This window comes from Nannobrachium achirus, assembly GCF_963921795.1.
Source record: "Nannobrachium achirus genome assembly, contig: SCAFFOLD_213, whole genome shotgun sequence".
In the NCBI taxonomy this organism is placed as follows: domain Eukaryota; kingdom Metazoa; phylum Chordata; class Actinopteri; order Myctophiformes; family Myctophidae; genus Nannobrachium; species Nannobrachium achirus.
This window is the reverse complement of record NW_027665075.1, coordinates 35,253-48,092: the sequence shown is the minus strand read 5'-3', so window position 1 is coordinate 48,092 and position 12,840 is coordinate 35,253. Positions and strand designations below refer to the sequence as shown.

At 39.8% G+C, this 12,840-nt stretch overlaps 1 protein-coding gene across 1 annotated transcript in view; it reads right to left on the bottom strand.

Moving 5' to 3' along the window:
- Positions 1 to 12,414, bottom strand: part of LOC308280630 (uncharacterized protein) — a gene marked incomplete at both ends in the record, with an annotated part of 43,578 nt that extends 31,164 nt beyond the window's left edge. Inside the window, 2 exons of the mRNA XM_080754959.1 lie at positions 11,049 to 11,148; positions 12,057 to 12,414. Of these exons, the coding sequence (XP_080611085.1) occupies positions 11,049 to 11,148; positions 12,057 to 12,414 (458 nt within the window). The remainder of the gene's footprint in view (positions 1 to 11,048; positions 11,149 to 12,056) is intronic.
- Between the last annotated feature and the right edge of the window lie 426 nt (positions 12,415 to 12,840).

Genomic DNA, 12,840 nt, shown 5'->3' with positions numbered 1-12,840 from the left:
CGAACGGCTGTTGCTTGTAAGTGGTTTTTCAGGGCTATTTTAAAGGATGCTAGGGATCCACTCCTTTATGGCCATTGGTAAGGCTTTCCACATTTTGGTGGTATAGCAGTAGAACTAGTTTACCCTTTATTGGTTTTGACTCTGGATTGAAAGTGGACTGTGGCACTGCCTCTGTACTAGGTCAGTGTTACTACAAGGACCAGTTACTACAGGGGATGTAAAAAATCACACTGAGCGGTGGTGTGTGTGTGTGTGTGTGTGTGTGTGTGTGTGTGTGTGTGTGTGTGTGTGTGTGCATGCAACAGCGCCCCTCCCTTAACATGTGTGGTCAGAAAAGGTTACTGCAGGCTACAGACAGACAGACACGGAGACACGGAGACAGACAGACAGACAGACCCACACACACGGCCACGTATAGGAGCGTTGTGACCACCGCTCAAAAAAAAGAACAAGCCAAGAGTGTCAAGTGAAGTTTACCATATCAACGGTTTAAGTGCTTATACATTTCTGAAAATACACATTAACATGAAAACATGATAGTGCTGTCAAACAGGTCTATGACACTATCTATTACATCGATTTAAAAGTTTAATCATCAAATGTAATAATAATGTAATAAAAATTCAAAACAAAGAGTAAAATTGAGTGCTGCCTGTCTATTTAGAGTAACTTGAAAATTATCTGAACAATTTAGACATTCTTGATTTGACACTTTCTCTGTATTCTTTGTACCAGCAAATGAGAAGACTGCTAAAAAATTCATGGTCGATATGGAAAAAGCATCGCAGAACCTTGGTAAAAGGATCCCCCAGCCCAACCAAAAGTATCGTGGCAGTAAAGTGGTGGAGGAGGAGGAGGAGGAGGAGGAGGAGGAGGAAGAAGAAGAGGTAGAAGAAGAGGACGAGGATGAAGGACTGGATCTGTCCAAGAAAAGGGTAAGTGTGGTCTTTGGTGTGTTTACTATGGAGAGAGAGAATGAGACTAATGTGTAGCTCAACCATTTTGAGCCAACACCCCTAACCAACTAAAAAGATGGCTTTTGAAAAACTCAGTGACAGTTATAGGGTCTGTGTCTTAACGCTGGGTTCCGTTTGTAATGTGTCAAGAGTTAGACATTCCGGTGAAATCTTGCTTTTTCCCATCAAACTTTCGACTAAGGGTTAGGGATAGGTTTAGCATAGTTTTACTGTGGTTTACTTAGGTTTAGGCATTTAGGTTTAGGTTTAGCATTCACCAGCTTCGGCAGGTTAGCATTTCACCAGGTAAAATTGGCATTTTGGAAGAGCACTTTCATCATGTGTTTCCCATGTTTTGTTGTAGCCTAATAGTAGGAGTCATTTAGGAGTGTTAAACCTGTCTCTATGGTTGGGTCTGTAAGGCCTTTTTGTTTTCGTGGTTACCGTCTTCCTATTACCGACGGTATTACGGTAATTACCTCACCCCCTTATCTATTAATTAAGGTTCGGCGATAAGCCAAAATATTGCTATCATCTTCCCAAAAGTCACCGCTCCACACAGCCTGACTGCCCGAGTTATACTTCCACGTACAGCACAGCGGGTCTGCATGCTTTGAAAGGAGCAGATCTACAAGCTCACAACACGTCGCATCCGCAACGCGTTCTGAGCTTGTAGATCTGTGCTAGTGGGGTTACCTTAAGGAGTGGGGCTTTTTAGACACAGCTGGGTGTGAACAAACCAGAAGAGAGACAGGTCGATCGTGTACAGTGATTCTGTAAACTCGCAGTGATTGAGTGCTGATATACCTGTCTCTCTCATTCACCCTCCATAAGGACATGTATATGGGTGCTAGGTTATGCTATGATTTAAAAACCTGGCACATCTTAAGCTGATAAACTCTGCTCTCTGCCATTAGCCATCTCACTGTCCTCAAAACCCGGGGGAAGAGGTGGATGAGGAAAGGCCTGGCAGTTCAAAAAAAAAGGTAACATCATGTGTGTAATGCATGTTATTCTGCAGGTTATTGCAATAACCTCAAATTGATTATTTAGTATAAGTTTACTGTTATTACTTCTGTCTCTGTCTGTCCATCTGTGAAGGTTCCGAAAAGGCCAGCTGATCAGGAGGATGAAAGGGGTAAAAAGAAAAAGGTAACTTAACCCATTTAGGCCTAACCTATAGAATAGGGCTAAATCAGAAATTAGCCTACAAAACAAATATGTTGCTACATACTGTACATGTACTGTAAGCCCCTCCCAAACAGCAAAATGTGTTCCCTGCCTGAAAGGGTTGTGTGCAGGCTATTCTTGTGACATTACAAGAACTTCAAAGTTACATTTAACACATTTTATAATTTTTGTCATTAGCTTTTCATTGCATATGCTAGGCGTCTGTCCCAAAAGTGAACATTTCCATCCCCATCTGTTCAATGTTACAGATTTCAGATGAACACAGATATCTGTTTTTTCCCAGACAGTGTTTTTGGTGAAAACAATTGATAATAAATGTGATTTGGAAAGTGTTTGGTTAAGGCTTTTCACATTACATACATTACATTCATCAATGTCATTTTATTTTTTTATACTCCAAAGGTCCTTGAGAGTCGACGAGAGGAAGACGAAAAGATCTGGGCGCAAAGGACAGTGGTCCGTTTGGTCCAGGATCTCAGGGATGAAAACTCTGCCCTAAAGAAAAAGGTCTCTAACCTCCAGGAAACGATCTGCAACCGTAAGATATATTTCCATTATTGTATTGCTATTGGCTGTGTCAGCCCAATGTCTATTTAAGCAATATTACACATTGTGCATTATAGTGATAATTCTACAAAAGTGATGCGTTCAGGCCATAAGCACCATCACTAATATGCACAAGTGTAGTATTGCAATTATACAATAGTTACCATAAAAATTAAACGTAATTCTCTGTGGAGGAAATTTGAGGATTGTCTAATATCCCTGAAAATAGACATATAATCTCAAAAAGCAGTTCCTGTTGTTTTGGGTCTGGGGCCAGGCGGTGATCATATCCCAAACTGATTCAATACTACTCATATGAAATACAACACGACTTAATAACTCTGTTTAGTTGTAACTAAAGCTGGCCATACATTACACATTAATCAGGCCTGACTGAATCGGGAAGAATTAAACACTGGCCCCGATCGTCCTCCGAGGCACTCGGCTGGGCTCCGAGTGGATCTGTGAGACCTCACGCTAGACGTTTCAGTCGGAGGCAGCCCGATTGTCGGGAGGGTAATTAAATAGCCTGATTATCGGTTAGTGTAGGGCCGCCTTGAGACATCCACTAAAAATAATATTGTATTCAGTGTACAGAATAAAGCCATTGGTGTATTTTAAACACACCTCTGTCAGCAAGGCTATGTCTCACCGCCTGCGCTCAGATGTAGACAGGGTTCCCACGGTCATGAAATTCCTGGAAATATTTTGAAATTCGAAAAATATTTTTCCAGTACTGGAAAAGTTTTGGAATTGATCAAGGGTCGTGGAAGGTCCTGGAAAAAATAGCTATGCATTGTCTTTGGTTATAGATTGTGTTAATACCTCTGAATTGACAAATTAAACATTGCTCAAATTGTCAAATATTAGAGGCCGAAATTGTGAAAATAGCAGATCTACATGCTCACAACGCCTCACAATGTGAGGCATTGTGAGCATGTAGGTCGGCTATTTTCACAATGATTATTTCAGGGGTCACAGCCTGAAAAGGTTGAGAACCACTGGCATACAATACACTACCTGTCTTTGGGCATTGTGCATAGGAGTAAGCGACTTATTGAGCTGAATTATTGTTATAGTCCTGGAAATCAGGTTAAACATTCTGGAAAAGTATTGGAAAGGTTTTGGAAATTCATTGGTAAAGATGTGTGGGAACCCTGTGTAGAAGTGGAAAGAAGTACACCTTATGGGCTCATTGGGCTGTTGTGTGACTGTGTCACATGGAGAACATAGCTAATCTACCAACTCACAGCTCTGTGAGCTTGTAGATCAGCCATTTCACATGCAATGTAAAACAAACGTTTACGTCTAATATAAACCATCACAATGTGCACATCATAGGATGTGCAATGTTGTTATTACCTTAGTAACATGGTTAACCTTACACTCATGGTTATTATCATTTGCCTTAGTACCAAGGTACTAACTATACTGATTGTCTTTGATCTTTTTCTTTTCATCCCTGCACTAGATATTCCACAAATAAAGGATGACATGGCCTTTCTGGCTGGAAGAGTAAGTTTTTCTTATTTATTGTATTGTACTTTCACCATAGACAGTAACAGTTTGGTTTGTGGAGTCTCTGGACATGGCTTCAGTGACCTCAGCAAATACTGTACATGTGAGTAATATGTTTGCAGGAGGAGGGTGATTTACTTATCTACTTTTAACACAGGAGGCAAGCAGTCTAGTAAATGGTTTGGCTTATCCAGGGCTAATCTAACCTCATAAACTGTTCAACTTGCTCTGCTTTTTGACCTCCTGGAGCGATGGCCACTTCTCTGTAGACTGTATTTCAAGTATAATTTGTACGTACTGGCCACAACTGTAAAAACTAACAATTTTGTCATGTCACTGTTTGATTTCAAGAGCCAACCATCTTCCACTCCTTATCCGGGCCGGGTCACAGGCCCAACATCCCCAGCAGAGAGCTCAGAGAGCTGTCCCGAGCTACCCCAGGCACTTGAGGAAAGTGCAGCACCACCGAGAGTAAGTCAATAATGTCATTGTACATGAAATTGTGTTTTTTTATGTTTTTTCTTTCTATTTTTCTTTTTTTTAAAGATATCAAACTGAAAAACAGTGCATTATGACAGGGCCCTTATGTTAGATCAAGTTTATCACCAGACTACCTATATAATTATTGTGAAGTTATACATGGACAAGTATGTATTGCGACCGAAGGTGTATACAGTCTATGGGCAAACCCATATACCGTAAAAAATATGTCATCATGGTGTCATCATGCTCTGATTTCACTGTGATGTCAGTTGAACCACTCTACCAGAATGGGTATGCCGCTTTGACATCTTGCTCTGGCTTCACTGTGATGTCACACTAACAGAATCCCTTTATGCCCAAAAACTGAGTTCCCTGATCATTTTTAATGATGCCCTGTTAGAGAGATCCCTGTGATGCCAGGGGGAACAAATCTCTTTTATGCCCATATATGGAGATATGGATATCCCTGTGATGCCAGGGGAACAAATCCCTTTTATGCCCATATGGCGAGTGATGGGAGGTTGTTTGTCACCCTGAGGCGCCTTACTAGTTACTACCGGTAGATATCTACATAGCAATACAATACAATATGCAGAGTCTATGTAAAGCACTTTGGAAGAGCCATCCATCTTCTACCCCTTATCTGGGCCAGGTCGCAGGACCAACAGCTCCAGCAGAGAGTTCCAGAGCTCCTCCCCATCCCGAGCCACCCCAGGCACACAGCAGTGCAGCTCCACCGAAAGTAAGTAAATAATGTCATTGTACACGGAATTGCTATATTGACAGTGGTTCTCTTTTGGTGAATAAGATATCAAAGTGAAAAACAGTTTAATTATTGCAGGCCCCTTCTTTGTATCTTTGTTACTCTGTCCAGCGTACTTTTTACTTTTTACTTTTTACACCTCCAATGGCTGGTTTTAAAAAATGTTTCCGAAATGGAAAAGCAACAAGTGCCCACTGCTGACAGCTTCGGTCTGTCTCTCTCTGTTACAAGACGCATTACTCCGCCCCCTCCCCCCACAAAGGAAGATAACCACGCCTACATTTTAGAAATCTTTTCATGTTCTGAAATCCCATAAAACAAATTAGAGGCGGGGTTTCTTATCCCTTTAAGGGATGATATTATATTCTCAGCCCTTATCATGTAATCAGTCACAGTTTCATTGTCTGCCATTTGAATGGTGGTCAATGACGTGTACAGGTTTAGAATCCTGGGCTTGCTTTTACCAGAATAATGCTCCCTCAATATTTTAAGGGCTTTCCTCCCATCTTCCGCGGCGTCATGTCTTATTAATGACAGGCTCTTATCATCGAGAGCATTCACTAATTGTGCATAACATTCTGCGTTCTTCCCTAGGTCGGCAGCTGTGAAATATAAACAAGGCATAAGGATTTAGAGGGAGTTTTTAGAATCATCCTCGGGTCTAATGGATTAAATGTGTTATTTTTCAGGTAGAAATTGTCAAAGGTTCGGGGGTGTTCTGCAACAGAGACTCCTGGACGTCTGCTCAAAATGCCAGCACTGGGACCTCCATGGCACGAGCGCTGCTCCTTGGAGTGTTCTCTATTGAGACGCTTCTTGAAAGCAACCTCAACGGTATACATATCATTTATTTTTTAATCTCTGAAAGTCAATTAATTAATGTACAATTAACATTTAGACCTGCTTGGGATAACCTATTTTTGTTTGTACGAGATACTGCTGAAGTGAAACGTCAGATAGTGGAGGGATTGGGATTTCCCACCTTTCATTTATAAAATAATGTATCTTATTTAGGTGGTTTGTCGAAGCGTGGCGGAGGGCAGCATCATCAGGCCCTGGACCCCATGAAAAAGAATGCCATAATTGGTGAGTAAATCAAACTAATCTAAGAGGAGAGAGAACAGTTCTTAGATATGCATTGAGTTGACTACTTTAACCATCCCTGTTTTCACTATTTATTTGCCATCAGTTTATCAATGGAGACAGAATCAGGTAAGTGAGGACACCATTACTGAAATCTGCACAGCTTAGCACCTGGTAATTACAAAAGGCTACTTAATTTGCTTAACTTCTTCATCACAGCTCTCTTCGAACAGATTCTATATTGTGGGCTAGTGTGCTGCTGTGCTTCCTCTGTGATAATATTGTGGTCCTCTCGTTTGTAGAACATGTAGTTGATTAGTACCACTGGGTTGCAGAACATGTACTGTGTTGAGTTAGTCAATAACCACTGGTTTATGGATGGGGATGGGACGATAATCGTAGTATTTATCTTGATAAAAGAAAAATCTCAATTGTATTGTGCAGATTTACATTTATTGTGAAATTGTCCTTCGTCATGCAATTCACCTTTATTTGCTGAGCTGCATATGGTACCATTTAAACGTTCAGTCAAACCGACCAAGAACGTACCAAATCTGTTTGCAAATGAAATGCGATCTACAAGCTCACGCTGCGTCGAAACCTTTTTGGCAAATGTTCCTAGCTCCCCAGGATATTGGATGTTGGGGATATTATGATTATCGCGATATTAGCGTAATTCAGAATTATAAATATATATATTTATATATATATATATTTTTATTTTTTTTTGGTCACATTATTGTGACGTGAAATATTTATATCGTCCCATCCTTAGTTGTAAAACATGTAGTTGGTTAGTCAATAACAACATGACAATAATTGTTGTCCTACAGCAGTGGTTCCCAACCTGTGGCCCCCCAAATCAATGGCCAAACACTACAATTTATACGTTATAATAATTTATACTATCTAAAACAATGTATTTAAAGAAATCTTTAAAAGAATATGACATTGAATTCTTACACTGAAAATAACCATGATAGTTCAAAGCCGGTCAGAAGTCAATTGATTGGTAATTAAATTAACATGTTCCCAAAATGCATATGGCCAACCCATCAGCTTGGCTACTGCCAGGTTAAAACGGTCAGATGGGCCAGCCGCTGAACAATTTCAAGGTTCTGCAAATCTACACCCTAAAAGGCTGGGAACAACTGGACCACATCTGTACACCCCTTTGTCAAACATAACCCATTTAGACTTGAGGCCAAATGCCCTCTTAATACTAACTTTTTGTTGTTGTTTTTTTTGGTCGAAAACAGTATAATAGCTGTAAGCTGCTGTGTTCAGAGCTTTATTACCTAGATTTGTAAAAGAAATGTACATTTCATCACAATACAAAATCGTAACATTATTGACATTGAGGTCTTTGGTCTAAAATATTGTGATACATCAAAAATACCATTAAGTCTGTACTCCCAGATTTAATTGTAGACTGCATGAAGGGTATTTCAGGTCTAAATGGGTTCATCACTAATCATGCTTTTAGTTAGTTTGCTTGATTTTTTACTCTTCTGGTAAATAACCTGTGCTGATGAATGCTTTCATGTCACCAATACAAATTAAAGTGACACTTGTAACAAACTTGTTTAAACCTCTCCATTACTTAACATGTATATTCTGTTTGATTCAAGGCATTGCATCGTCAACAATAGACATACATGTAGTGGAATTCTTGAGTTCTAGTTGATTTGGAGCATTATAGGCCACTTATCTCCTTTTTTTCTTGATTCTCTTTAGAAGCCGTAATGAAGAAATTCCCCCAACTATCCAGAGGCCAGGTGGGAAACGCAATCAGCGGAAAGCTGACTGAGCTGCGACTTGCAGTCAAAAAAACTAAATGATGGACTTTTTTTTTTTTTTTTTTTTTTTATGCACTTTTTTGTTGATGTTGTGAGAGAGCCGCGACTCACACTTTATTGTTTGTTTATAATTGGTTACTGTTTTCTGATGCCTTATTGTTTACACCAGGGGTTTTCAAAGTGGGTGACGGGGCACCCTGGGGTGCCGTGATGGCAGTCCAGGGGTGCCGCGAGATAATTTGATAATATTTGGAATTTATTTGGACACTTGAAAAAATATTTAGTATCATTTTAAACTTGAAGTACAAAGTTATTTTCCGTCGGTTCTAACCAAAATGGCTGTTATCTCAAAGTTTTCCTCGCAACATAATCACTCAAATATCGTCACTGTCGGGCAGAAACCTTGTAGCTCCAAGTTTCTAAATGTGTACGTCTTTTGGTAAAACAAGGCCCTGCTTTATCATACAAGACTGTCGCACAAAACTAGTGAAAACAGCCGATCTACAAGCACACAACGCCTCGCGATGCGAGACGTGTGCTTGTAGATCTGCTGTTTTCACTAGTTTAGTAGGCCTAAATTAATAGATGATGAATACCAAACGAACGGTTTTGAACATACAAGGTTTCCACCCGACAACGACTATAAGTAAATATAAGGTGCTGGAGAACCCATGGTTTACACAATGAGTGTTATTGTTTTCCAGGTGTGCATTTTGCACTGAGGAAGTGGTGAGGGCCAGAGCGAGACTGTTAAAACACACCGTCTGGGCTTGCCCTCTTCATGTCTTTATGACAAGCCAAAACGTGCTTATGGTTTGGGAGCTTGCCAGACTCTTAAGTTAACGCAATCAGTGAGCACTTTATCCTTTTTTTTTGTCTTGAGAGAGGGTTGGAGAAAGAAGAAAAAAACTCAATGTAGTATTTTTATACTCATCCCACAGGAGCCTTAAACTATTTTTATTTATAAAGTTTGCCTTCTTGAAACAGTTTGCGTCAAATACTGTGCTCATGCCTCTGTTGGGGGACTGTTGGGAGATATTTTCAAAGAACGTGATTTTACTGTGTATACTGTATGTTCCAAGTTTCTACCAGTGGTTAAACAAGTCATGACATGTCCAGATCATACTGCAGCTGCCATGTGCAAAGGTGACTTTCAGTTTTCTGTGCCATATAAGGCACGTTTGGACTGGTTAATAAATGGCCTTGTATTCTTGAGATCTGCATTTTGAGTTTTTATTTTTTATATATGAGAATATATGTGTAAATAGACATATGACATATTACATATATGTTACATATATAATCATATATGACATATTACATATATATTACATATATATTACATATATATTACATATAATACATGTTCATATATGTTGCATATATGTGCATTATACACATATATGCAACATATATGAAAGCGGCCAATTTCATATATCTCATACATATATGTGGCATATATGTCACGTATAAGTTAGACATATATGTGACATATATGTCTAACTTATATGGTAGACATATATGTCACATATAAGTTCTTTCCGTGTGGGAGTATTGACTGTAGTATGATCAAGTAGAGCATTAATTTACTCAAAAAGTTAGAAGTTAAGAGACAAGGTATATCATCACTACAGAGTAAAGTATTCAGGGTTCCCACACCTTTTTACCAATGAATTTCCAAAACCTTTCCAAAACATTTTGTATATGTTATACTGTACATGTTTTCGAAAATGTTTTTAATTATTAAAATCAATAGTCAAAAACTATGAATAGTTGAATACCTTGATCAATCCCCAAACTTTTCCAGAGCTGGAAAAATATTTTTCTAATTTCAAAATATTTCATGACCGTGGGAACCCTGAGTATTTTATACAAGGTATTTCATGGGGTGGCAGTGGCACTGGATGTAGAGAGGCTGCTTGGGAAACAGAAGGCTCCCGGTTCGATCCCCGGGTCTCCCCATGGGTTTGTGTCAAAGAGTCCTTGAGCAAGAAGACACCAATGCTCCCGATGAGCAGGTTGTGCCTTGCATGGTTTCCTCTGCCGTTGGTGTGTGAATGTGTGTGTGTAAACTGGGTGAATGTAGTGCACATTGTAAAGCACTTTGGATAAAAGCACTAGTCTACAGTAGCACTATTTACCATTTTTAACCAATCCATAGGCCAGTTAGAAATATAGCAACACAATTGCACACTGAATGTAGTGCAGGTATTAGATGAGGGTGGCCAAAACTGAACGGGTACAGAAGCTGACACGGAAGCCAAAGGTCAACACATATGCTCCTTCCAACGTTTCGGATGGGCTTCAACTCTGACCTTGCCCTACCGCTGACCTTTGAAAGCATCAGGTGCCACAAGTATCACTGACGTCTTCATCCCAGAATAGGAATGCTAGGATTTATGTGGTTCAAAATTTGAATAAGAATGATGAATTAACAAATATGAAATAAATAAAGAATAATAATAATATTGATAACAATAATAATTATGAATTCAGTTCCATTTACAGTCCTCTGTGTTGTTTTGCTATTTTAGTTATCTTGTATGTTGGAAATGGTACATCTTGTACATCTGCTATTTTTGAAATATTTTATATTTATATTTTATTCTTCTGGGGGTTCCTTGCACAAAGAAATGTCAGATGGGGGACCGCGGCCAAATACATATCAATTTGTTTCTCAAAAGGTTTGAGAACCACTGGTCTACTCACAGGTCTTCTGGCAGGTCTGTGGGGTCTATCTTCTGGTCTACCTTCTCACGTGGCTTCCTCTGTCCTCTGTCTGTCTTCTTCTTCTTCTTCTTCTTCGCCTCTGAAATGGAGATAGACTGCTAGGATCAGAACAACATAGACTTTATCACAGCATAAGATTCATTTCATTTTCATTAATGCCTCAACTCATAAAGATTGGCGATCCGAATGCAGATTCTTCCCAATTCAATCAACAGAGGTAGTATTTTTTTAAATTTAAAACAATTTATATTACATATTCTCAGAATCTCCTTTGTCTGTGTTTGTTCATGTGCTAAAAGTGTGACTTTGAGACCTCTTTCACTGTGCAATATGAGTTAATGGGGAGAATTTGTAATCAATATAGACCCTTGAAACAGCCGGATGCACCACAGTGGATTGGAACCCCCAGACTTTGCGGTGGTGGGGCAGTTACTTTACCACTGCGCCACAAGTACGCCCGTAAATCTCATCAACAGAGGATCTCTACTAGTGACCGATATATCGGCCACCGATATGACCTTTTTGGCTATATCGGTATGCACCGATATGCGACCATATGCACCGATATGCGACCGATATGACCGATATAACCGATATGCGACCGATATAACCGATATGTGACCGATATTCGACCGATATAACTTTTTTTAGGGGCTAGTGAAAGTTACAAGTATGGTTTGTGCGATGTGAAATGTGATAATCACAGTAATCCTTAATCATATTCCAACATATTCAAGGGCTTTAGGAGAGAAATGAGACTCCAGTCCAGTTAGAGCACAGCAGATTGGAGGTCTGTGGCTCTTTAATAAAGACTAAAAGGCCTGTTTTATATATATGTATATATCGGTATCGTATCGGTATCGGTGATGGCTCCCCTCTCTAGAATCGGTATTGTATCGGATCACAAAAAAGTCTATCGGTCGGTCACTAATCTCTACAGTACAGACTCATTTTGTGGTGCCTTGCTCAAAGACACATGGAAATCACCTTGTGTTGTTCCAGTCTTCTTCTCTCCACCAAGCTTCACCACTCCTCTTCTACTCTCTGCCAGTTGTACAACCTTCTTCTTTTTCTTATTCCCGTCTGCGTTCACCAGGTTCTCCTCTACCACTTCTATCGTTTCCACTGCTACTTTTTTCTTTTTTTTCTTCTTCTTTTTTTCCTCCCCTCCGTTCACCAGGTTCTCCTCTACCACTTCTATCGTTTCCACTACTACTTTTTTCTTTTTTTTCTTCTTCTTTTTTTCCTCCCCTCCGTTCACCAGGTTCTCCTCTACCACTTCTATCGTTTCCTCCACTACTTTTTTCTTTTTCTTCTTCTTTTTTTCAAGCAATCTGTAACCCATCACTGATATTTTCTTCGGCTCTTCTCAATGATGTAAATATCGTCTCCGCTCGAATTATGTAGTCAGTGACAGTCTCGTTGCTTGTTTTGTGGAGAGTAGAACGTTCACAATAAAGACTCACAACACGTGGCTTTCCTTTGCCGGCGTAGTGCTCCCGTAGTATGTGCAATGCTTGTCTACCATCTCTGTCCGCATCGCGCATCACAAGAGACAAACTTTTGTCGTCAAGACACTGTACTAATTCTGCATATGCTTCAGCATTGTGTCTTGCATCCTCATCAAGGGCTTCTTCGTCGCCGTAGTCAATGTCTGGCTCCTTCGTTATGGTGTCAAACAGTCCACGCAGTTGCATGTGTGCCAAGAACCGAGTCTCCCATAACTCGTAATTATTTTCGTCACCATCAAATAAAAGCCTTAACCACCTTT